At 42.4% G+C, this 25,200-nt stretch overlaps 4 protein-coding genes across 4 annotated transcripts; 1 reads left to right on the forward strand and 3 right to left on the reverse strand.

Moving 5' to 3' along the window:
- Positions 1 to 801, forward strand: LOC135604851 (epsin-3-like). Its single transcript, XM_065094507.1, has 4 exons — positions 1 to 101; positions 183 to 308; positions 380 to 541; positions 636 to 801. The coding sequence occupies exons 1-4, from the start codon at positions 1 to 3 to the stop codon at positions 799 to 801; spliced, it is 555 nt and encodes a 184-aa protein (XP_064950579.1).
- Positions 802 to 1,347: 546 nt separating this feature from the next.
- On the reverse strand, positions 1,348 to 5,414 carry LOC135605973 (probable protein phosphatase 2C 23). The gene is made up of 4 exons (XM_065096634.1): positions 3,748 to 5,414; positions 3,541 to 3,654; positions 1,805 to 2,069; positions 1,348 to 1,712 (listed from the first exon to the last, which is right to left on the reverse strand). Exons 1-4 carry the CDS (start codon positions 5,287 to 5,289, stop codon positions 1,597 to 1,599), a joined length of 2,037 nt encoding a protein of 678 aa, XP_064952706.1. The 5' UTR covers positions 5,290 to 5,414; the 3' UTR covers positions 1,348 to 1,596.
- A 4,872-nt stretch (positions 5,415 to 10,286) lies between these two features.
- LOC103975385 (serine/threonine-protein kinase PCRK1) lies at positions 10,287 to 17,591 on the reverse strand. The gene is made up of 4 exons (XM_009390339.3): positions 16,843 to 17,591; positions 15,763 to 16,023; positions 11,724 to 11,846; positions 10,287 to 11,278 (listed from the first exon to the last, which is right to left on the reverse strand). Exons 1-4 carry the CDS (start codon positions 17,218 to 17,220, stop codon positions 10,712 to 10,714), a joined length of 1,329 nt encoding a protein of 442 aa, XP_009388614.2. The 5' UTR covers positions 17,221 to 17,591; the 3' UTR covers positions 10,287 to 10,711.
- Positions 17,592 to 20,186: 2,595 nt separating this feature from the next.
- On the reverse strand, positions 20,187 to 22,370 carry LOC135605974 (expansin-A7-like). The gene is made up of 3 exons (XM_065096635.1): positions 22,173 to 22,370; positions 21,757 to 22,075; positions 20,187 to 20,635 (listed from the first exon to the last, which is right to left on the reverse strand). The coding sequence occupies exons 1-3, from the start codon at positions 22,318 to 22,320 to the stop codon at positions 20,326 to 20,328; spliced, it is 777 nt and encodes a 258-aa protein (XP_064952707.1). The 5' UTR covers positions 22,321 to 22,370; the 3' UTR covers positions 20,187 to 20,325.
- Positions 22,371 to 25,200: the final 2,830 nt, after the last annotated feature.

Genomic DNA, 25,200 nt, shown 5'->3' on the forward strand with positions numbered 1-25,200 from the left:
ATGGCGACTCTTTCCTCCGGTGAGGTCAAGAAGCAGAGCTTCCTCAAATCAAAAATCTGGGCCGCAAGAATACTCCTCACCAATGTCACTCATGCAGAACTGTAAGTGTCTCTTTGGTTCCAACAGCGTCGGTATAGATAGATCATTGCTTCCCGAGCCGATAATTCCACGCGGTCATGCAGGCTGGCCAAAGAAGCAACGAGAAGCAAGCCATGGCCGCCGCAGGACACGGGGACGCTGCATGACATTTCAGAAGCTACTTTCGACATCGATGATTTCTTCAGAGTCGTGGACGTTCTGCACGACAGGTTTGCCTTCGCCTCGGCCTCTAATCTTGTTCCGCCTGAGGAGCTCTCAAAAGATGTAGCGTGGACAACAGGTTCGAGAAATTTAATGAGAAGCAATGGAAGAAAGGCTACAAGGCTCTGATACTGCTGGAATACCTTCTGACGCATGGGCCACTGAGCTTTGCAGATGAGTTAGAGAGCGATAAGGAAGTGATACAGAAGATGTGCAACTTCCATTGCTATGATGAAATGGGGTGAGCACGCCGAACTATAAGATTCTGATGGTGTTATGTATCGTGTACTGTGTTGCCATGTTTAGCTCTGCTCATGGTGGGTTGTGTTGTGCAGGCATAATTGGGGGTCGATGATGAAGAAGAAATCAGAGAGGGTGCTGCAGCTGATGGAGAAGGGACCATTCCAGAAAGAAGAGCGCGACCGGCTCCGACAGACTACTCGGAGGATTCAAGGCTTTGGTAACTCCAGTTCCGATTGTCCACTCCCCCGGCAGGGCTGAAGAGGCCTCAGAAGTGAAGCACCCAAAAGAGGATTAGGAATGGTTGCTTTGAGTGAGAGTACATGCGACAGTGGCAAGAAAGTTCTGCGCCCCAACTCCTTCCCAGCATTTGGGAGTGTGAGATTTAGCCTTTGTTTAGAAACCAACTCAATGAAGTCGGTGATTTAAAACCAAAATAAATACATGAATTATTGTTGTTGTAAGATTATCGAGAGAGTAGAATAATTTAAATTTTAAAAAAATTATTATTATGTCTCTTTTTTCGCTCGTCTATCTTTCTTACTCTTTATTAATATTGTATTTTTATCTAATATTTAGGAGTAATTATTTTTCAGTTTTTAAATTTAAGTGAAGTCAGCATCAAGGGATTGCTGATGAGGAGGGAACATATATGATCAAAGACAAAAAATCCACTAAAATTATGAATCTTCACTCAGCACATAGGCACTTCCAAGCTGCTTTGTATTGATAGGAATCAGTGACAACAAGCTCTGCTAACAGTAGGGCAAGAATAGGAGATCACTCAGTAGAAAGAAGAGGGTGTGATAAAAGACAAAAAGTGTGATAGAACTCTGTCACACAACTCTAATAGCATATGACAATTTTCATTTACCAGTTGAATCAACTTGATTCAGATTGTTCGCCTTTACATTCCCAAAATATGGCCTATACATGATTACAGAGTCTCCACCAAAGCTTAACCAGAATGGCACAAAGTCTTACTTCGAAAAAACAGAGAAGCTCTTTGCGTCTCTGTGGTCCTCTATAACTTCTTTTCGTTGTCTGTACCTCTATTTACAGACAAGATCTCCATATTTGTCCTTCCAAAGATATGACGATGATGGAAACATCATCATGATACTGTCGTCGGTCACCTTGTGGAATTTCGAGCAATTCGTGGAAGTCCATACCTGCAATAGAAGCACAGAAACCTTGATCGGTCGATACAGCAACTTCCACATTAAAACCCATTGTTGTTTGTATTATTTTGAAAATCCTTTACCTGCTTTCTTCGCAGCACGAAAAATGACTTCTTCAACAAGGTGTTGAGCAGGATCTCCTTCAGGTGTTGTTTCAATAAACATTTCAATTTGAGCAACCGCTTCTTCGTTAGTGAAATACTGATAAAGTCCATCAGATGATAGTATCAAAAATTTGTCCTTGGGACCAAGCTTATGATGGTAGAGGAACGGATTGCACGTGAGGTACGGAGAGGTTCCAATGTAATCAATTCTGAACATCTCCAGCAATGCGTTGTTCCATTTGGGCTGCAGAAAGTAATGAGAATATTAACATAGTCGTCCCAGTTCATAGTCACAGAATTAGCAAGCAAAATTAGTATGTACTCACTGGATGAAAAATAAAAGACTGATATTATCTTAGAAGATTTCAGTGTTTATGATCTACTAAAGAGTGCCGATGTCATGACATAATCTGTTGATCAATTGATTGCTTAAAGAGAAGTTCATCTTATACTAGTCCGGAAGGCCAGAATATGTTTTTCTCTTTTTGTTCATTCCAAACCAGCATGTCTACTAAATTGATGAATCTCTATATTTTGACACAATCTGTGGTTTCATAACGAATCTCCTAAAATTTGTCAGAAGGTGAATTTTTGACCAGCTACTCAGTAAGCCAATTAAGTTCACCTGTTCATTTCAGAAGGCGCTAATCCGAACTTACATTCTAATGATATCAGCTAGCATATAAACATTCACAAGGCAACCATTCTGATACCTAATTGTATCATATGCTTAAATACATTCTTGTCAACTCTTTCTCCAGATTAGGCCCACACTAATGGATTCTTATCATTAAGCTTAAGCTACTTTGGATCCAAGTGCTGTACCAAAGATCCACCTCTTGCCTAAATCAGCTTGCGTCAGATTTATTTGATTGATTTAGGTCTTTGGAGACAAATCGGATGGCTCAAATTGCCGATGGCAACAACTGAGAAGAAAAAAAAAACTACATGTTTTGGTTCATGTAGTTGAAAAAAAAAATCGGATGGCTCATGTAATTTTTGGATCGGATGGCTCATGTAATTTTTGGAGCACAAGCTGGCCTTCGGAACTTGATGTTTTGGTTCATGGTGATGCGAATGGTTGTGTGCTTTTCAGTTATATTTAGTAAAGTTTAGTTTTTGCTTTTGGAAAAAAAAACAATTGAGAAGAAAAATCATGTTCTCTCTTCCACAAGTAATCATTTAAACCTATTTACATTTCTTGTATTAATTATGAATACCAACAAAATTGACTTGCATAAAAAGCTATCATGTTCTCTGCCAAGACGAGAACAAGATGATAAAATCTCAACATCAGCAGCTTCAAGTGGCACAATGCCCATTAATTGACATTGACCAAGAGATAGATAGCTTTCAAAATCACTTTTTCTAGGGATGAAACCTTATCTTCTGTTACTAAACCATATTTCTGTCCCAAGGTGAGTAACACATGAAATCATCTCAAAGTCAGCAACTCCAAGTGGCACAAGGCATTTCTATGCATGGACCTACAAAAGGATTTCGATCTCACATTCTTAGCAATGATATCATTGCGAAATCCATATTATTATTAATGATATAACCACATATCAAATATCAGCAAGCATGACTCTCTACTATATAAACACCCGATGGTTGATCTTAGAGATGCCATAATAAATGCCAGTTCAAGTGCCACCAGAACTACAAGCTCACACGATAAAGCATTAAGTGTATTAAGATGACAACAATCAAACCTGCTTCAAGAAGCCAGCACCAAAAGCTCTTGTGACCTTCAATGATCCTTTCACACGATTGTTTGAAATGGCCAACGAATCATCAGGGTGTTCGCTTTTTATTCTACAAACTTCCTGGAATTCATAAGCAATTTAGTTCTAAAGTTTACATATAAATTTCTCCAAGAATAGAAAAGGAAATGTATGAATACCAAATCAAATTACTACCTCTTCAACAGAAGTGCTATGATCCAAAGTCAGCTGTGTGGCCTCTAAATTTGGGAAGCATTTTAATCCATCGAAAACTTCAATATCACTCACAATCTCTTCATTGATTTTGTGAAGATCCAGCTTCGGCTTCCTGATTGAACTCCAAGAATCTGACTCTGCCTTCTGTGCTAAAATCGCACGGCTGTCCCCGACGTTCATTAAATACACATCATCCCCCTTCAACAGCATCACTAAAACACACGATCCCATCAGTGCAAGCTCAGGGTTCTCAGATATCATCTTATCCGCAATATCTAAATAATTTTCCTCGGTCTTCCTCAGAGCTTGAGAGAGAGCCTTCAGTACTTGAGAGTGATTGACTTCACCGGATGAGCACAACTGGCTCGATTGCTCCTTAAACACACAGTCAAGATCCAATCTTTCACCCTCCCGCTCGCAATTTGATCTCTCCTGCAACTTCTTCCTTTTAGTAGAGCTCTGCTTGTCTTCTTCGCAGCATCCAAATTCCTCGATGTACACACGGGCAAGCGGATCATGGATAGGCCCGGAAAGGGAATCTTCTTTATCATGCCAGAGAAGTCCCTTGAGTTCTTGGTGCACGGCGAAGTACAGATTTGAGAGGAGGTAATCAGTGGCATCAGGGCCATTGAAGCCGTCGTAGATGCCTACGAAGACCCAACCGTGCTCCTCCGAGACGACGACATGGATTCGATCCTCCCCTGCTTTCCCTTGCGCCCATTGAAGACTGCCGTTCCGGGAGTCAGACGAATCCGACCACTTCCCACCCTCCACGCTGTTCCTGCCGCTGCTGTTACTGAGATTTCTGGAACTCGCGTCGGCCAAGTCGGGAACTTTCGGTACCTTGGTGGATCCGCGCCCCGGGGCGGTGGCGTAGATGGTGCGGGTAATGGCTTTGGTGAGGCCGCGGAGGAGTGAGGCGGCAGCGGCAGCACGACGGGGCGTGGGGAGGCCATGGGACAGGCTACGGAGCAGCTGGCCGGTAAGGGAAGGGGGCTTCTCGAGGGGACCAGAGAACAGGGCGGCGCGGTGGTCGAGCGGCCCGGACATGAACCCGCGCTCGATAGGGCCCGACATGAACCCCCGATCGGCGCCAGCGGCGATCGGACCGGAAAGGGGCCCGGAGAAGCGGGGGACGGGCTGGAGCGCGACGGAGGAGAAAGAAGTGGAGCTCTCAAACGCCGCCGAGGTGGGGACCGCGCCCTCGCCGGCGCAGTCGACGAGGTGGGGCACGGTGGAGAGCGGCGTGGACGGATTGGCGCTCACGGATGCGCCAGAGATGGCGCGGAACGTGGTCGTCTCCTCCGAGTGGTGGACCTTCGAGGAAGCTACAGCTGCGGCGGCGGCGGCGGAGGACGTGAGACCGCCGCCGCAGGAGTCGGGCCGGACGTAGCAGAAGGAGTGACCGAGGCCCTCATCGTAGAATTCCGAGGTGACAGCCGCGGCGACGTGGCGGCCGCGGTGGCGCGGGAATCCGCCGCAGCAGAAGCAGCGGGTCAACCTCGCGTACCCGTTCCCCATCACAAGAGAGATAAAGAAGAGAATTCGAGCCGGAGGAAGAAGAAGAAGAAGAAGAAGAGGTAAAGGGAGAGGGCCAAAACGGGTAGATCAGTGCAGCAACTTTTGGTGGTGGTGAGTGAGCGAAGAAAAATTAGGTGGGGGGGGGGGGGGGGAAGAGAAGAGAGGCTTGAAGAGAGAGAGAGAGAGAGAGAGAGAGAGAGAGACAGAGAGTTGACTTGTGGGCGAGAGGGGCCTTTGAAATGTGCGGGGAAAAAAATCGTGGAGGAGTTGACTTCAGGTGTTGTTTCCCAGAGCCGAAGTTTCCGGTTACGGAATAAATATGGACGAGACGGGGTAGTAAAAAGAGGCGTAGAGGGCAAGTCAAACGACCGACGCGTGGCGGTCGCCGGTGTCAGGGACACCGGTCGCATTCATTTCTCCCGTGCCAAGCTGCACACCCCCACCACGGTCCACGGCCTATAGCCAACCAAAAACCGACACGTACTGGGCATCGATTTCAGGGTTGACGTCGCCGTCCAGTAGATCTTACTAGCGAGGGCTTTTCACCCCTGAAGCTTTTGGCGGTTCGTCTCTCCCTGTTTTACATGGTGGAAGACGAAGTGACATTTACCAGGGAGACATATGAATGAGAGGAAGTGATGGCCTCAAGGATCCTATGTTTTCTGATGGAGCTTTCAATGTGGAATTCAAGATTCCGTGCGGGTTGTAGCTGAAGGGATGGAGGATGGGGGTGCAGTTTGCCGGTGTAAGAGCATAAATGATGCACCAGGGTGTGGTGGCATGGAATCAGTGACAGCCATCACACCTGCGCTTCCTCTTTAACCCTTTCTTTGTGTGAGAAAGAAGGCCATATGGTTGTGGGTGGAGGATGGCTGCTTTTGACCACTGCGACGAGAGGCGAAAGATGATGAGACGGAGCCATAGCTTTAAATGTTTTATTCTACCTTATCCTACAGCATCCGATAAATAGGCTTTGCAAGCATTCTTCATTCCTATTTACCTCTTTAAAATTGTAAAAGGTTGTCAGTGCATGACACACGAGGTTCTGATCAAAATGAGATATGGAAGGATCGATCTATTTAGTCTTTTGAATTCAATTTATTATGAGAAAGAATTCACAACAATGGATGCTTAGTATATGATGTTTGGTAGACATCTTTTGAACTTTAGAGTGATTAGGATAGGATATTTTTCTCACAAGAGAAAGAGTATCTTAAGATTTTACTGGAATATGATTGAAAATTTTATTCTGGACTGAGACATCAAGTGTGTTACAGTTAAGTGCATCACTAATGAAGTGGATACACCTTTTTAGTGTTGGGAGTTGGAAGTGGAATGGATGGTCTGACTGACTGCTGATTGCAATTTGCAGAACCTCTTTGATGTTTGTTTATGTGCTTAATGACTCTTTCCACCATAAATAATTTTTTTTTGTTATTACTTCAAATATTCACTTATACACTTCCTCTATTGCATTATGCATGTCACAGATAGATAAACTATTCTGAGTCTGTAATGCAAACAAAGTTTTTGTAAATAGACTTGAGTGGGAAAAAAATGCCTTATATGAAAGGATTAAAAATATTGTTTTGAAAAAAAAAAAGATCTTTTTTTTTCTTTTTATAATTGTCGATGAATTGAACAATTTTTCTTTTTATAATTCATGAAAGTAGATCTTTTTTTTTTCTTTTTAGATGCTTGAGTCTATCTAATTTAGTTGAGATACAGATTTGGATTCAAGTGCTTGACTTCAAATAAAATTAATGGCTATGCAGCCTAATTTCATCCCTATCTGGCAGCCATTTTCTCCTTGTCTGAACTTGTTTACATAGTCATTACACATGTTTGAATATTCTGCAATTCACGTTGAAAACATCCAGAAAATGTGACTTTTTTTTGTCTTCAAGTGAGCGAATGTCTGATGGTTTACACCACAGAAAACACAACTCCTCAAAATAATTCAGGAAAGACAAATACTTGCTTAAAGACAAATCAAAGGAGCAGACTCAAAAAGACTCTTCAAAGGACGGTCTTTGCATGTAGCTTCAGTATTAGTCTTGCAGGATGAGGTCCTGAGTGCCTTATCCATTTCTTGCTTTGGAGAGAGAGAGAGAGAAATGTCTTTATCCATGCAAGTCAAAGATGTAAACTTCTGGGTGGCAGGAATCATCAGATTCAGCCAACACAGCAAGTTGAAGTTTGAAAGCTTCTTCCCTTGGTCGTTGCTCATTTTTTTAACTGATGGATTTTCCTTGTTCTTTCGCTACTTCATTACCTCTGCAATTTTAGGAACACAGAGTATCTTTTGAGATTAGAAGCCTTTTTTTACCCGATGAACAGATATTTATATGAAGTGTTAACAAAGGATAGTTGATTTCGTCTTGAACGTAGCTGATTTCGTCTAGTCATATAATATTCTTATGTGTTTGTTCATAAAGGATTAATCTCATCGAAATATCTTATGGTTCCTTAAGGATCTGTAAAAAAAAAAGATAGATTAGAGGAAACGTTTAACTCAAAATCCAGCAAGTCACCATTTTAGTAAACATAAAATTTAATATGATCTGTTATGGTAAAAGTCTTCATAAATATCCACATGACATGATTGTAAAATAAAATAATGAAATAGCCCTCGATTGTCTCAAATATCCATCTGCCCATATAGCTCCAAGGTGATATACTAATTGATAGTTTGTATCATTTTACCAAACTAAAAGACTCCCAAAATAGTTTAATTTTAGATAATTTTATCTATATTTATATTTATAGAACTAAAATAAACACACGAGTTAATTAAAATGAGGCTATCAAATATACTACGAGCCCTTTACATACTATACAAAATATAAATAAAACTAAAAGATATAAATATTATATCAAATACCATTATACAGATTTATCCCTAATAATAAATATCAAAGCCAAAATGGGATGGGATAGTACTAAGCCATACACTGTGCCACCATACATGTTACAAGGATATCAAAAATCTAACTCTTAAATCGGGGTCAACCAGATCATGGTTGCCACTTGGTCACATGCATTGCAATAGCAGAGCTGCTCTTCAATGAATTGCCATTCAGTATAATAGAAATAGAGTTTGCGAGACTGACAAATGTCCCTCTGAGAATAGACGCTGAAATGAGCTTCCAAAGACCTCAAATGGAACAACAAAAAGACAAGTCACAGACACCTTGGTTGCTAACGCACATTGGAGGGCTTCAAATCCGCCATCATTCGTGAGTCAAGTGGAATGAGTTCATGAACCACTATCCCCACAATTTATTGTCTTCACCTTCCCCCTTTGCACTCCACAATGAGTTAGCTAATCTTGGCAAACCATTGGTGCCTTTGAACGATTCAGTCCGGTAGACATGTTAGGTCTACAGCCATTCATAATTTGCGTGAAACGAAGGCCGATGACATCAAGTTACAGTCTCCCTTCCCGTACTCAGTCAGCACCAACCATTGTCACTCCCAGTTTCTTCTTCCCAGGAATGTCTTGCTTCTCCAGACACCTTTTGGAAGAAGGTGTGAAGAAGCTGCGAAATCCAACGAAACCAATATCCAAGTCGACGCCTTTCTTCCTTCCCTTCATTCCTTGTGTCCCCACCGTCTTCCCCTGATGCAAGTCAACCGGTGTTTGATATCGAGCTGTCGGCATTGCTGCATGCCAAGTGGCCAACATGACGAGTCTGCTACAAATCTCTGAAGGGATAGCCAATCTCATTAGGGTGACACAAACCGAATCGCAAGCCATACAAACAGCCTTCTTCTCCATTGTAAGTCACTCTTTCATGAGGAGGTTGATTCAGGTTAAGTAGGCAATGCAAGTGAGTTGGGGTATCCTATCAAGTAGGTATGTTTCACATCGACCAAGGTGAGATCAGCTCGGAGGCATACGTCCCGTCAAACAAAATAGGTCAAAAGTTCAATCACCAGTGAGCACAATAGACTAAATATTAATTAATGTGACATGTAAAGTTGCTTGTGGGCTTGATGATTACTAATGTGTTACATGAATGAGCTTCAAAATGTATGATTACTACGACTCTCTCGAAGCCGCAATTTTAATTGATTGCTTAACCACGATGAGGTCCCTCTTTACCAACTTGACAAGATAGAAGATTAGCTTTTGTGCTAATCTTCTTGAAATATACAACCTGTTTATGCAGAAACTATTGGATCGATGCTATATTCACATATATTTTTTCCCATTTATCTCCTTGGAGAGTTTGTCGTTGCTTCTCTTCCATTTCTATTGTTCACAGACCCAATCTAATGAATTAGAATCAGTTGAACTCCACATCAATGCCACAAACAGAGGTCAGGAGGAGTGAAGAACAGTATCGAAAGGAAAAAAAAATTTAGATGCAGCTCTTCCGATGGCCACCTTCAGTTCAGTGGGCTTCTGGCAAGCCATGTGGTTGGCCACTGAGTAAGCACACAAGACATCAGGTGGCTTGATCCATGATTCTGTGTCCACCACCTCATTTCATCTCCTCTTTATGCTGCAACAGTCCAGTCGTGGGAACAGAGGAGGAGGAGGAGGAGAAGGAGAAGGTGGTCGTGCGGAAGAAGAGTGGTGGGTTGTGATGGATGGGGGAGCATCTATGGCTGCCTATAATTGCATTTGACCATCTCTGCATCTCTGTCCCTCGACAAGGTCGTGAGGGGTTCTTTGCCCACTGCGCCTTGAGGGATGTGGTGGTTTCCAGTTGTCACTTGGAAGTGTGGTCTTATGCTAGAGAGGACAGGCATATACAGCCTTAAGCTACTGTTGCCTGCGTTTGCATCATCGACTCATCTCAGTCTTGTTTTGCAAGCTCTCCAAAGGAGAGACGGTTTTAGTCCCAATATAATGCAGCAGCCAAAGACTCGGGTGGCTTCCTGATTAAAGGACAAATGATATGAGATGCAGCTACTCATACAGTGAATCAAAGAATCATTTACCTCTACGATATTTTTTTTTGTAGATTTATTCGAAAAAATGGCACTAATTTAAAGTCCTTTTTTGGGTTTAAATTCCAATGAACATATATATATACCTCTGTTACCACCTGCCAGAGTTCTTAGAGATCCTTTTTGGATTGCTCACTCCCAACTTGTATAACAAATGTTTTGGAGTATAGTTGTATCAATGCCTCGGTGCACTTCCACGTTCTCTCCAAGGAAAAACACATTGTTCTTCTGCTTTGAAAACTTTGTACATCGGCTGAACACCAAGAAGCGTCGTTCAGACGCAAGATGCTAAACAATTGAACACAGGAACAGACATCCGTTCTGTCGTTTCTGTGAATGATGAAGGAAAGAGATCGAGATGATTCAAGTAGAACGGTAGAACTAGTACCAAAACCTTGCCTGCTGCTAATTCATCCACCAGTACCAAAAGAAACCAAGAATTGAACTCCACCATGCAAGCTTATGGCCGATTCCTTGCCATCCTTGCAATCGGTCCTGAAGCCAATGATCTCCAGTATAACCTCCCCACAGAGTTATTCTTTAGGGTGAGCATATCCTTGATTTCGAAGACCCTGCTCCTGGAACTTTTATCTCTTGACAGCTTTTTCGTGTCAGCAGCATCCTCCCCCGGAGAGATTGATGTACCGGTGATGGTTTCTGTAGTCTCACTGTTAGACGTCTTAATGATCTGATCAAGCATCTCGACCACCTCGCTCATTCTAGGACGTGACTTTGGTTGCTTCTTTAGGCATCTGTTTGCCAAAGCCACTAGATTCTGAGCAGATTCTAAGCAATACTTCCCTTCGAGTCGTGAATCCATAATAGTGTGGAGCTTTTTGGGGTCCGTTGCAAAAGGTTTTACCCACTCCAAGAGCTTTTGTTCACTTCTTGGTAGGTTCCTATCTAAGGACCGTCTTCCTGTTACAAGTTCATAAAGAACCACACCGAAACTCCATACATCGCTTTTAGCAGTTAATTTTCCGGTGTGGATGTACTCTGGAGCAGCATAGCCAACGGTGCCAACTACCTGCCAAGAAAGCAACAGAAATAGGCTACTTAACATGGCATGCATAATGGATAAATTCTGAAAAATTGTAGCCTAAAGAAGAATATTAAACTTTTAGATGCTGGCAGCAATTCACAAACATAAGATCTTTTAACAGTTGAAAAAGGAATGTAAATAAGGATGGCTTGTTAAAAGTTCATGTGAGCTTCAAAAAATAAATTGACTAAAACCCACTCCATAATAGTTAGGAATAATCAAATGGTCAACTAATCGATTTTATGGAGTTTGCAGTGGAGATGCAGTCAAAGTTGAGATATTATCCTGTTCGTTCAGTTTCTTCATTAAAAGTACTTGTTCAGTAAGTGATACATATACACAAGTATAGATAATGTTCAAGCATAAGCAACGTTGAAGATCCGGTCATGTATTATATGACATAAGCCAAATCATTATAATCAAAACTTACTGATGTCTCAACATGACCAACTCCTGCTGTTGGGCCATGCCTAGCAAAACCGAAGTCTGAGAGCTTGGCATTGAAATCTTCATCTAGCAAAATGTTGGATGTCTTAAAATCCCGAAATATTAACTGCATCAAAAGAATATAAAATGAGTACATAAAATGGAAAGTGAAAAGAACAAAATTTTCAAACATCTACCAAGTAACTTGCAGCACACGTATACACACAAAGATAGAGAAGCTGTTACTCTATTCTATGGTAAAAACATGTACATAATGAAAGATGCCACATGCCAAACTAAGGAAGAAAAAGAGGAATCCCTAGCTAATATTATATAGTACAAGAAGAGAACTGGAAATATCCATCACACCATGATCACGACTGCTGCTATGGAAACTTCAAACACAGGAAGCATTAATGATACAGTATAACATAAATTGTGATATAGGAAGAACATCAAAGATTTACTTAGAAACTCAGTTTCACATGAGACCGGTGGCTTTACCAAATAGAATAGGTATTCGAGTATGATTAGGATTAGGATTGATTGGAAGTCCAGAACACCTTAACCTTCATATATGGGACATGAAATTTAAAGTAGAATTGTCATATAATGAAAGCTGATAATTGATGCACGGGATCTAAAGCACAGGTGTTTAAGGGTTATAGTGGAGGTAATAGTCAAAATTGCGGTAAAAATTCAATTTTGAGGCCTTTAGAAATTAAAATCAGCAGGCTAACTCAGGAATTGCATTGGCAAGCTGATGATAAGGGTAAAACTTGTCAAGATCTTATGGGTATGGATTCATACCTATTTTGTTGAGATACAATAGCTTGTTGTCGTAGCTAAATTGGGGAATTATTTGTTTTACTGTTCAGTTCAGTACTGTAGAGAATTATTAAACAAATTGAATATGGCCTTTCATCACTCAAACACCCAATGCAGAACCAACATTCTGTCCATCTATACATGAGGAATAAAAAGAGAAACCAAGGCCTTACAGAGTGGTCAGATAATCGAATGACCTGTGACAGTTTGAAATCAATGACCTTTTAAGGCATAGTAACCTATGAATGAAATAAAAAGTTGCACAAATCATAAATATCTAGTAATAAACAATTAAATGGTCATCTAGCTTTCAGAATAAGTCGGCATCTAAATTCAGGAATGTGAAGAATTAAGCAAGCATCTGAATATTAGGTAATCCATTTGCTAGGAATAAAGCAATATGCCACCTGTGCCAATATTATGAGACCTTTTTTTTATAAAGATCATGCTGCTAAGTACAAATACATGCTACACCATGCTATAGCCTACTGCATGTGCCACTACACATTCAATATTCAATGGCATTTGCCTACCTTGTTTCTATATATGCCTTGGTACCATTGGCAAGGAATGAAACAACTCCAATATCTTGCCACTAGCTGAGTGAGAGGCAAAGGTAACAACACTATATAATCTTTGTTTTTAACATGATAATGAACGACAACCTTCCGTTCTTGATAATTTCTTCTGCAAATTAAGCCTGTTGGACCAAGTAACAAGTCACAACAAGCCGCAAATAAGAGCTCATCTACACAACCACAGTAGGCTTAAAAAAAATAGGCTAGTGGTTTAAAAAAGATGAATATCATTCCCTATTGTTGGGAGCGTCAGAAAAAATAATGAATAAAACCCTATTATCAGCTTAAGTTTGTAGATGACTTGACAGTGATGAAAACTTAAGATCAGAGAGGGAGGTACTGAGAGTCTTTATTCTATGTAATTTTCATCACAATTTAATTCAAGTGACACATGTTAGTCTCAAGCCATTCCAGCAGCCCACAGTGACCGTGAATTAATAAAACAATGTGTTATTAATTAATAAAACAATGTGTTATCCGTTGCCTTAAAATGTTAGATGACTTGGCCATGGTTTGACATTTCAAGTATGGGAGCTAAAAAAAGATGTGTTATCTGCTGGCGTAAAATTTTAGATGATTGATACATCGTATGGCTTCAAATTTTGCCAGGTCTGCACTGGTCAAGCTGGATCAGTACAGATCTGATACACGCCAGTGTGCCAACACAGTCAATACATAATCTGAAACATATACACAGTGTTGGGAGGCACATGTCATGGTCTGTGTTGTTGACCTGACAGTCCATCGGATTGACATGTTCCACCAAGAACACACTGATTAGAGTGAAACGCATAACCATGGACTTGAAAATAGTGAGACTTTGTGTTTTATTAGTAAATCTAATTTTATTTAAAATTCAATAAAATTAATGGATTATTTAAATTAGAAAAAGAAGAAAGTGTTAAAACCAGGAAAACCGTGAAGCCAAACATTTCTATACAACAACAACAAAACCGTAAGTCCCAACTATTTGGGCAAAACAGTAATTTCTCTGTAGATTAATTAAGAATATAAAATGTTGATTTCAAGACTTATCACTACCTAATTCCTCATGAACATGTAACAAGTTTCTTCTTGAACATCTGAATCATGAAGCAAATCACTATATTCTCCACAGACTGATTAAGAATATATAGTGTTGGTTTCAAAACTTATCATGATTTTGTAACAAATCTCTCCTGAATAAATAACTAAATTTCTTCCTAAATATCTGAATTATCATTTCGTGACATACAATATGTTGAGCAGACCAATTTAAGACTGTTGAGGTAGATTTCTAGTTAAAAAAATATAGAAACAATGTTAAAATAATGGAAAGTGACTCAAAATATGAATGTTAAAATAATGGGATCATGTTGCTGCTCACCGCAGGCTAGATGCAGCCACTAAATTGTTATTTGATGGAACAATTAGAAGTATGAAGGTTGAACAATTTATGAAGGATACACTGGAATCATTTGTGATCAAAGCCCATGTTTAGAAAACAGATACTAATAGTAGGAACAGAAAATTTGTTTCGTAAAAGAATTAGAAAATGCCATTCTAGTGTAATTCCTACGGCATTTGGTCAATAGTTGAACAAGATAGCGATATCAGCAAAAAAGCAAAAAATAAATATTGCAGTTCTAAAAAATCCAATTGTAGGAGAGATAAAAACAGGAAATAACTGAAGGAAAAGGCTGTTCCAGCCATTTGCATGGATTGTCATACTCCTCATTACAGTTCCATGTGGTTGTACCCATAAGAATCATGAAAGTGAATAGGATTTGGTTGTTCTTTTGGAGAACACTTAAAAAGTTTCTTGCATGATAAGGAGCATGTGTCTTTTAGGACATTCTCCCTCCTGCCAGAATTAATTGGGTTTTTTTATATAATTATTTTAAAAATACTTTGCATTCCTCACTAGTGCTTTACGAAACCTTTTCAAAACAATACTTCCAACACAAAAGACAAGATATATTTTTTTTCTGGTGTATGATATTATAAAGCATTAATATGAGCTGAAGCACTGAACAACCTCCACAAGTTCCCTTAGCCAACCAACTGCTGGTGACTTTGCTAAGATCATTCAATATATATGGGACCTTATCCTTATGTAGCTTGACACACTTTCTCCAGGTGAGATTCGATGCAAATTAGTTGTTCATACATCTCCCTTGGTGAATTTGCATGTGTACAAATCAGTCATTTGGGTCTTTTTCTTTGTTTGAGTACAAAAATATTGAGATAAATTGGAAAGAAATAAAGACAAATGAAGTCTAGATAATTTATCATCCTTGATCTTTTGAACTGTACCAACTTTTAAATCTAAATCATCTTAATATCAGCATGTATACATGTTGTTAATATCATTATGAAAGCTTCCAATAGTTTAGGTATTTATCAAAGGATATAAGTATGTCAAAGAAGTAGAAGCCACACCAATACTAAAATCAAGTCGACGTTTTATTACCTTTATCAGCTGCTCAATTAATTGGTTCAAACTTACAGGAACTAGCTTTGATATTTTTAAGTCCATCAATCAAATGAATTGATGTTTGTAAGTGACCTTCAACTTCATGTTATGGCATCTATGAATGAGTTGCCAACTATTCAAACTCTAATCACATATAACCAAGGAGTCCAATAGATGACTACCTGAAAATCCATTTCTTCGTGGAGGTATGCTAAACCACGTGCAGCATCTAGTGCAATCTTTAACCTTAGAGACCATGAGAGAGCTGATGAAACTCGAGATAATAAGTGATCCTCCAAGCTTTTATTGCGCATCAATTCATAAACAAGAAGCCTTTGAATCCCCCTCTCATCATCTTCAGCACAATAACCCACCAACTTGACAAGATTTGGATGCTTGACTACACCAAGAAAATTGACTTCAGTAACCCATTCCTTGTGCCCCTGCAGAAAAACAAAGTAACTCAATAAATTCTCAACCAAAATTGGGCAAAATCGTGCAAATTATGTTTTTTTCAACATCAAGTCTAACAAATCAAAATAACAAGGGTTTCTGGTACAATTAGGGCAACCACTCAGCTATAAATGCAACAAGCAAGCATCGCTATTGCATAAAATGGTAACATCCAGGGGTTGCACATGCCAGCTATGCCCGCCAAACCCATGCAGCATATACTGTATCAACAAGGGGACAAATATAGCATTGGACTTGCATATGGCTTGTCTCGGTCGGCATGGACGCTGTGCCTACCAGTGAAGACTGGGACCTATAGCTTAGTTATGCTCGTGACAATTCGAAACTAATGTTTCCACATTGGCAGATAAGCCAGGAGGATCATCAAAGGTTAGTCGCAGTGGATAGACAATAGCCAGACCCAAAGGTTGTGACAGATCAATCGTGTTCACGGTGTAATCACATGAAAAGAACAGGACTTGAATCTGAAAGCCTTCCACAAAAGACAGGAAAGTACCTAGAAAGATGGGACAACTTGGATCGCTCTAGCTTGGTTTATAATGTGAAATCAAGATCACACCAACGGAATCAAAAACGTCGAATCAAAGATGTTACATGCAGACAATTTAAGGGATATCGGTACATGATCAGGACCTACATCATGTTTTCTTCGAACATAAAAGCAACATCCGAATAAGATTCACAAAGGAGATCAATAAATGCAACTCACTCCGAGCATTAATGCACACCCAACTATATCACGAGTCCATCAGCAGCAACGAAAACGAAGAAACGAGGGAAACTCTTACCTGCAACCCGTGCCGGTTCAACTGCTTTACAGCTACGTCCATCGTCTCGGCCGCGCCGTCGTCGCCTGCGACCGTGACGACACCCCTGTAGACGCACCCGAACCCGCCCTCGCCGATCAGGAGGGATCGGCCGAACCCCCTGGTGGCGGCCTTCAGCTCCGAGAACGCGAACGCGCGGAGGCCCTCGGGCGGCCCGGCGGTCGCCGGGCATGGGAGGTCCCAGCCGGGGTCGAGCTCGGCCCGCCGTGGCTCGAGTCCGAGCGAGGAGGAGGTGGACGCGATGCTGAGGGAGCGTGCCCAGGAGAGGCGGGAGACCCTGGATCCGGCGTCATCGAAGGTGCCGCCGGCGTCGCCGCTGGAGAAATGGAAGCACTTCATGGCCGGGGAGAAACCCTAGAGCAGGCGAAGGCATGAAGAGAAGCCACGGAGAGAGAGAGAGAGAAAGAGAGAGAAGAGGAGGTGAAGAAGAAGGTCAATATATTAATGGAAGAAGGTGGGGTGGGGAGCGTCGCGAGAGTGGAGGTTGGGGAGGACCAACTCCCATCTGAGAGCTCCGTTCCGGGCGCGGGTGGGAACACGACATATCAGCACCTGCCGAGGGCTTTTCGGTAAGAAGTGACGGGCAGCGAAGTGAGATTTGGGGGTTAATCAAGTCGTCGTACCGCAGATCTCTCCCATCAGCAGAAAAGAGCATTTCAACGAACGGCTTATCGGCGCAAGAATCGGGTGGCCCGAGGATCCTACGTTTGCCACGGGACAGCGCACAGCGCCCCGTCCCAAGAGACGTATTCGAAGCACCGCCAATGGTCAACTCATAGCAGCCTTCTCGGTGGCTGGTCAAAGCGAGCGCTCAGCGCCGACGACCACGAAGTCCCCGTCCCGACCTCCTCATCGTGCCAATCTACACAAATAATTCCTTTCTATGTGTGATTCCAAGTACGATTATTATGGTCATGAATCAGAAGATGTGCATAAATCAGGTTCTTTTGCATGGCCAGAGGAACATGGAATGATAGAGAGGAGAGAGAGGAGGATAACGAGAGATTACTTGTAGCATGCTTTTTTATCTACTTGGAGGACTCGATGGATGCTATCTCCGTCAACTTTGACTGTGTCAACGTGATTTAAGATTTTGGTGTTCCTTTCACGCAATTCCTTTTGGTACCTGTGACCATAATTTGCTGAAAGCAGTCGCAGGTTGTGTCCTGAGTTGCCTCTCTGGACTACTCACTAAGGATTTGTCTTCGGGTGGAAACTTATTCTGCAACCGCTGCTAATACTTTATCGTCGGAGACTTGTTCTCGAGATGGTAATACTTTCCCATTTCTCGTTTGTCCGGCTCTCCTGCCTGCCTTCCTTCCGATTGGAGGTGATGTGAGACCACTTTGATATATGAATAATTTATATAAAAATTTAAACTATTCAACGTACATATTGATTCGAAATCAATCGTATGAGATGATTCAAAGACTTATCAAATCGTAAAAGACTATGTTTCGAATAAAAATCTATTTTTTTACCAGTGGTGTCGACAAAATATCAAGTTTGTAAAAGCGTAATATAATAGAAAATAATTCTTGCTAAAAAACATACTTTAGGGATCTTTTCATAGTGACGCTTAGGACTATTACCTATTTGGATTTGTTTGAGTTAAATTTGATTAAGTTAGAATGGGTATAATTTAAAAATAAGTATTCGAGTCAAATTTGAAACGAAATTGAATACATAGTTAGTCAAATAAATTAAAATTTATAACTACTTAAATCATCGTCACTCCTATTAATCTTACCCAAAGAATTTTACTCGTTGATTAGTCAATTATTAAGACTGACGATTAAGATCCGAGAATATATCTTATCAAAGTTCAACTAAGGATATAACTTAAAACTTAGAAGAATTGAATATATATATATATATATATATATATATATATATATATATATATATATATATATAAAGAAAGAAAGAAAAGAAGAAAACCTTAGAAGTACTAAAACGTTACTATCCCAATTGGTCACCACTTGGCAGAGCCGCATTAGACTTCCTTGTCTCGAATGAGTGGTGGTCAACAATGGGTGCATAATCTTTCTTCCTCCCCGGTTTGGTGAGCAAAATATTCGTCTCACTAGCTAAAGAAGTCGTATTGGCCATGCTTTCAAGGGAAGCAATAAATAGTCTGGTTAAGTTTGATCCATCGGTTGTAACTTAAAATATTATGATTTGATCTGGTCTCCATGAATGGGTGCACCAAGTGGCTGGATCGAATTCAATCAATCACTATCTCTGATTCATCTATTTATTAGAAAGCATTGATCATATGAATAATAGGCAAAATGGCATACAGCCCAGTATTAAATATTCACTTGCATCCCTAAAGAACCAATTCGAATAGATTACTGCTTCTTTTATTGATATGTTGATATGTATCTTATTTCATTGGCAGCTGCTCTCAGCTCTCTCATTCTGAAGAAACATGTTGCATTGACTTACAGGGGGAAGAACTCAGAGAGGTGGCGGCGATGTCGACAGTAGCGACGACAGAGGAGGAAAGGCCATAAGGTGAAGGGTTTCTAAACACTCTCTATATGTACATGAATATATACGTGCACATATGTACACACTTATAATACATACATCCCTGACAGCCATTTGAAATATTTTATTATTCAGGTCAAAACATGCTTGTCTGGCATTACAATCCAATCCGATATTGTCCAGATCTATGGATTCAAGGTCACAAATTGGTCAATGGGAAGGTTTGGCTATTACAAAATTGAGTGGCCAAATCTATACTGGATATCCACCTACACCATGTTGACTCCAGGAAGGTTCAACAAGAGGGAATGGGATGGACAGTCTTGAAGAAACACCTCATCAGTTTTCAGTGTAGGGGTACCCTTTTGTCTCCCTGCTTTACACTTTAACATGGATTGCTTCAACCAAACTAATTTACCTAACAACCAATCAATATGACTGGCTGACGAACTGAGATGTAATCCTGCTGAGGAAACCAAAGGCATGAACTGAACAATGCAGCATTTTCACACTTGTAAATTCATCATATCACTGTATTAGATAACAAGCAAAGCAGAGACTCCACTGTGATGGACAAATATAAAGAAGTCGCATCACAGCTATCAGACATAACAGATATATGAGCAACTGCGGGCTACAACAATTTCCTTCGTTGTGCAGCCACTTCAGCCGCCACTGTTACAAACTATAACTTTGTATGCTACTCTATTCCCACTGCTCCGTAAACCCACACACCACCTCACAGTCAAATAAGACTCCAAAAAAGATGCAGTCAAAGTGACACAGACGCAACAAGCACACTCCTACCACTCAGCCGTCGCCATGACCTTTTACTTTCACGACTACCGAAGCCACTCAGTACTAATCCACGGCGCGAAAAACACACAAACACTAGTACTACTGCAACTGCTGCTAAAGAAAGAGTAACGAAGCCTTTGGATTCCAATGTCAGACGCGGAAGTTCTTGCCCTCGAAGGTCTGGCCGAACTCCCAGGTGGAGGGGACGATGTTCCAGGAGGTGGAGGTGCGGCGGTCGCTGCCGGTGACGCGGAAGGAGAGGGACTGGCCGACGAGGACGGCGTTGGACTGCCAGTTCTGGCCCCAGTTGCGGGACATGGGCATCCACTCGGTGCGGGACCCTCTCACGCTGGTGCGGACGAGGTCGCCGGCGCCCGCCACGTTGGTGATCAGCACCAGGTTGAAGTACTGGAACCCGTTGATCGTGAAGCGGATCCCACCGGATTTCCTGCAAGGGACCCTGCGATCCGACGGCCGCAAACAAATCAGCAAGCACGTCGGTTCAAATCGATACGGTGCATCACACCACGCTAGCCCCAATAGGGCCGGACCCCACGCGGTTCCCTTTTGTTTGTTTCCGCCCCTACACGGAGGCATAGGATACCGCGACAACGGAAATTACGTTCTTTCTTTGGTTTTTGCCTTTTTAGCTTTGTGTTCTGTGAGTCACACATAAAGTGGGGAATCCGGTCAAATAGGTTTAAAATAAATGATGATATTTTTATTTTGCTTCGACAAAACAGAGAACCCAAAAAAAAAATAAAGGGCGGGGCAAAACGCGGACCGGAGAACGACTGGAAGGAAAAGAATTCACGGGCTGGAATGGGAAGATATCAATAATCTGATTCGATTCTGCTCCCGGACCAAAGTCAGACCCCTTAAAGGCCAGACATGACATGAGCATAGGTCGATTTCGGTATCTCGTTTCTGGACAAGTTCAGCTAAAAAAAAAAATATTTTTTGGGAGAGATGTGTGCTTTGTATCCTGAAATATATTGTCCGATGTCCTAAACCAGGCGTCGGAGACCGAAGAATATTGACGAGAGTGGCACTCTCGTCAATTCAACAACACTGTGGAACAATTCTGGAAAGTGAACTTTTGATAGGGAAAGGAACCGGAATCTCTACCCAAAACAACACAGCCAAAAGAAGGATGCCATTGCATGGAGAAAAATAAGTAAAATAAAGGAAAGAGGATGAGTGAATCGCACAAACGACACGAAGTTTAAGCGATTATGAGGACATTGGAAAGCAGTAATGAAGAAGGTGGAATTGATGCCACGACAAGGATACCATTTAGGGGAAAGATGTCGCGGGATCAAAATGTCGCATAGGAGCGTAAAGCCCCTTTACATTGGAGGCTTCCCATCCAACGCCCCATACGCAGCCACATCGTCGCGTAATCCATGCGCGTAAGATGGACGCGTTCGTAATTATTTCACAAAATAATGGTTCCATGTTTAGGGCGTCTTTTAAGGCCAATTCTAAGAGCACAGATCGAAACCAGCATGAATCTACACGCATCGTAAAGATCAAACGATGAAGATCCGAGCAGAGGAGCTCTACAAAAAGGAGGAATACCTTCGGAAGGAGACGGGTACGATGCCAGCGCGGTACTCGGCGATCTTGAGGAACATGGGCATGGAGAGGTCGAAGTGGGGGCGTGGTGGGTTGCACCACCCGCCGTTGTCGGAGGGGAGAGCGTAGTTGGGCGGGCAGAAGTTGGTAGCAGTGATGAAGATGGAGGGGCTCCCGCCGTGGCACCACCGCGGGTCGTCCGCGCACTTGATCTCGAAGCACGACCCGCAGCTCTGCCCCTCGTTGAACAGCGCCGTGCTCAGCGCCGCCGTCTGCACCCCGTACCCCTGGCTGTACAGATTCCCGTACCCACACGCCCCTCCTGCAAACCCAACATCCGGCACACAAACGTCGTCACTCCCCGCTTCGTTCGAGGCTGGACGCAAGAGATCGGTGACTATCATAGGAATGTGGCTTACCCATGGTGCCGGACGCGTCACTGCCGCCGTAGAAGGTGGCGTGGGCGCTCTGCCACTGACCGCCAGTGTAGACGCCGGGAATGCGCCCAGCCGCCGGCGCCAGGAGGGCCAGGAGTGAGGCGAGGGAGACGAAGGAGGCGAACGCCATTACTCTGTCGCTTTGCTGCTCTCTAGGGTTTGGATGATGAGATTGAATATTGAGCGAAGAGGGGGTATTTATGGACTCGAGAGTGACACCACATAATGGCAGTCGAAGTAATTAAGGCCATTTTGCGGGAGTAAAGGCAAAACGGAGACGGAAGAGAGCAAGGAAGGCGTTTTTGTCAAGGATGGAGTGGTGGGGAATAATAAGTACTTATTTGTGTGGGGCACGATCAAACCACCCTACAATTATACCATTGTTCCGCAGTGTGGTCCGTCCGATAACCAATCAACGGTTGAGATTAGCCTGTTGAGGGCCTCGGGTAACGGGAAATTGTGTGTTGCGGTAAAGTAGGAAACCGGAGGGTTATTTATTTATTTGAGAGAAAAGAAAGGTGGGATATGGATCTACGACAGCCTTCGATCTGGGCTTTGCTTCCATCGCAAGTTGTGCCGCCACCGACGGCTGTGATTCGACGACTTTTTATCCACGCTTTTGCACCCTTTAACCTCCACGCCGCTCGCACACACCGCCGTTTCACTCTTCCGCACAAAGGATAGAATTTAAATGCGAACGGGGAATGTTCCTTCCAATCGAAATCTGACGAAAGGAGACGCGCCATTTTGCTTTAGTTTTTGCGTCAGGAATTTGTTTCACGTAGTGAGGGTTTTATCTTTGTCCCTATTCCCCCACCTTCTCTCTCTCTCTCTCTCTCTCTCTCATCTTTACCACCTCCCTCCAACGGTACCCAACGAGCTACCTAACTGCGTTGCGATGGGACCGCAGTCCGTTCCGTGGTAATCGGCCAGACGAATAGCTCTTCCACAGCACCACTGAGGGACAGAGGTGGCGTAAATAACAGACGTGCAGCATCCTTCTGTCCCAATACAAATGTTGTGTACCTGCAGTATGATTGGCCGGGACGTTTTGAGCCCGCCGGCCGAGAGAGAGAGACAGGGTAGTCGAGAGAGTAGGAAAACGTTTCCCGACAAAAGAAAGGGAGGGGGCTTGAAGAGGGGAGGGGCGAGGTAGGTACTGGGGGTGGGTAGGCGTGACTCACCGCTGAGGCGTCGCCATCAGGTGGGACAAGTCAACGTGGCCTGAGCGGATTGGGAGGGTTGGGGGGTGGGGTCAACAAGGACGGGAGGTTGCGGAGGGAGTAGGGTAGGCGAGGTAGCACCGGTTTCGACCGCCGCACACGCCGTCGCCAACCCCGCCGCGAACGCTGCAAACGTTCGACGTGCTTCGTAGCATGGCTAATCAAACCATGCATGCATGCGCGTGGCTACGCCATCGTTGTTTGGGAACCGAATCCATCATACGTAATGAGACTGCTTGACTTCCATAGTTTACGATCATCTGCTACTTTAATGGTCTGCGAGCAAAAGCGTTATAGAGAGAGCACGATTGTGAAAGCAGGTTTGCTGCATCCAGGATCTCAGAAAGATAGTGAAGCTCATTGCTCATGGCTTGTGGATTAAGCAAGCATACATGATTGTGTAATCTGGCCATGTCTTTATGTCTACTTGTAATGCAATGTGCTCTTCGGTATCAGCTGCTCAACAAATCCATAGAGTTCACTTGGAAGAGAGAGAGAGAGAGAGAGAGAGAGAGAGTAGAGGAATGTTTGGTGGTTTAGCTAGCATGCTTATCTTGCTGGTTAGATTTATTTTCAGTTTGCATCATGTGCTCAGATTCAATGGCAACTTTTCTTAAAGTTGTTGTCTCCACATTTTAATCTTATCCCCCAACATTTGACATTGAAGACTAAGATTCTAAGATCTCACTCAACAAACCAACTCAATCAAGGATTTGACTGTGAGATCTGTTCTTCTTCCTAGAGTTCAGAGCAGGCCTAGTGTTGACCATGGGTTAAATCATATTATTCCCTGATTGCAAGTTAGACATTGGGCTTGCAGATGATTTTGCACAGCATGCATGATGATTTTGTTTGTACTTGAAACAGTTGAGAATTAATCAAAGGGAGTGTTGATCATGGAAATGAACTGAAACGCCCCACTGGAATTAATGGACATCGACAGGAAGAAGAAGAAGAAGAAGAAGAAGAAGAAGAAGAAGAAGAAGAAGAAGAAGAAGAAGAAGAAGAAGAAGAAGAAGAAGAAGCTTTACCATCTTTTAAAACGATTATAATAGATTGGTATTACACCTCCGTCACTAACCATATTTACATGAACAAAATATTTGGCATTGTCGAGATTATAATTGGCATTCAAACCCTTGGAAAATCGCAACAAAACTGATCAATAACTATAATGGCTATTTCTTATTTGTCATTATGTATGTATATTTCTACATGTATGAGCCACAAAGATTACTCATTTCTCATGCAGCTTACCATATCCTCTATGATACTTGAAGTTTGTAACCAATAATACAACTCATGAACATCCAATTGTCACGTATCCCGATTTCATTCAACGAGAGAACAGGTTGACCACCTTAACAGGTGAGCCCGATACGTATTCAATACTGAGCCATGTCGTACGGCATGTGTACATGGGGGGGCACTCATCCAATACTTGCGCGTCAGGCTTTCTCCCCTACACACAAACCTTCGCCATTTACTTTTCTCTCCATGTGGAAAGGACACCCAACTTGGATGGATGCCATGATCACTCGGCTATCTCCACACTCCACCAATCTTTCGTGTTCTTCCACTGCAATAAATACTTCTCAATCGGCCATTAATAAACTACACAAGATTGTAAGTATACGAGGCACAAAATGATTGCTACTGCCATTAGGATTGCATGTGACCGGGGGACAATGTCATGACGATTTTGATTGCTTTGCTTGGGGCTACACCTAAAAGCACTCCTCCTCGTGTGTACCGGCGACCTGATGCTCACAGTAGAGAGATCAGAA

The sequence above is a fragment of the Musa acuminata genome, chromosome BXJ2-2 (assembly GCF_036884655.1).
Source record: "Musa acuminata AAA Group cultivar baxijiao chromosome BXJ2-2, Cavendish_Baxijiao_AAA, whole genome shotgun sequence".
Lineage (NCBI taxonomy): Eukaryota > Viridiplantae > Streptophyta > Magnoliopsida > Zingiberales > Musaceae > Musa > Musa acuminata.

Coding starts and splice junctions, on each gene's coding strand:
- LOC135604851 (XM_065094507.1), top strand. CDS start 1: ATGGCGACTCTTTCCTCCGGTGAGGTCAAGAAGCAGAGCTTCCTCAAA. Junction 309..379: donor GTGGACGTTCTGCACGACAG/GTTTGCCTTCGC, acceptor CGTGGACAACAG/GTTCGAGAAATTTAATGAGA. Junction 542..635: donor CATTGCTATGATGAAATGGG/GTGAGCACGCCG, acceptor TGTGTTGTGCAG/GCATAATTGGGGGTCGATGA.
- LOC135605973 (XM_065096634.1), bottom strand. CDS start 5,289: ATGGGGAACGGGTACGCGAGGTTGACCCGCTGCTTCTGCTGCGGCGGA. Junction 3,655..3,747: donor ATAGCACTTCTGTTGAAGAG/GTAGTAATTTGA, acceptor TATGAATTCCAG/GAAGTTTGTAGAATAAAAAG. Junction 1,713..1,804: donor TCGTGCTGCGAAGAAAGCAG/GTAAAGGATTTT, acceptor CTTCTATTGCAG/GTATGGACTTCCACGAATTG.
- LOC103975385 (XM_009390339.3), bottom strand. CDS start 17,220: ATGAAGTGCTTCCATTTCTCCAGCGGCGACGCCGGCGGCACCTTCGAT. Junction 11,847..15,762: donor ACGAAGAAATGGATTTTCAG/GTAGTCATCTAT, acceptor CTTTTGATGCAG/TTAATATTTCGGGATTTTAA. Junction 11,279..11,723: donor TTGGTCATGTTGAGACATCA/GTAAGTTTTGAT, acceptor CTTTCTTGGCAG/GTAGTTGGCACCGTTGGCTA.
- LOC135605974 (XM_065096635.1), bottom strand. CDS start 22,320: ATGGCGTTCGCCTCCTTCGTCTCCCTCGCCTCACTCCTGGCCCTCCTG. Junction 22,076..22,172: donor TGACGCGTCCGGCACCATGG/GTAAGCCACATT, acceptor TTGGGTTTGCAG/GAGGGGCGTGTGGGTACGGG. Junction 20,636..21,756: donor GTACCCGTCTCCTTCCGAAG/GTATTCCTCCTT, acceptor GTCGGATCGCAG/GGTCCCTTGCAGGAAATCCG.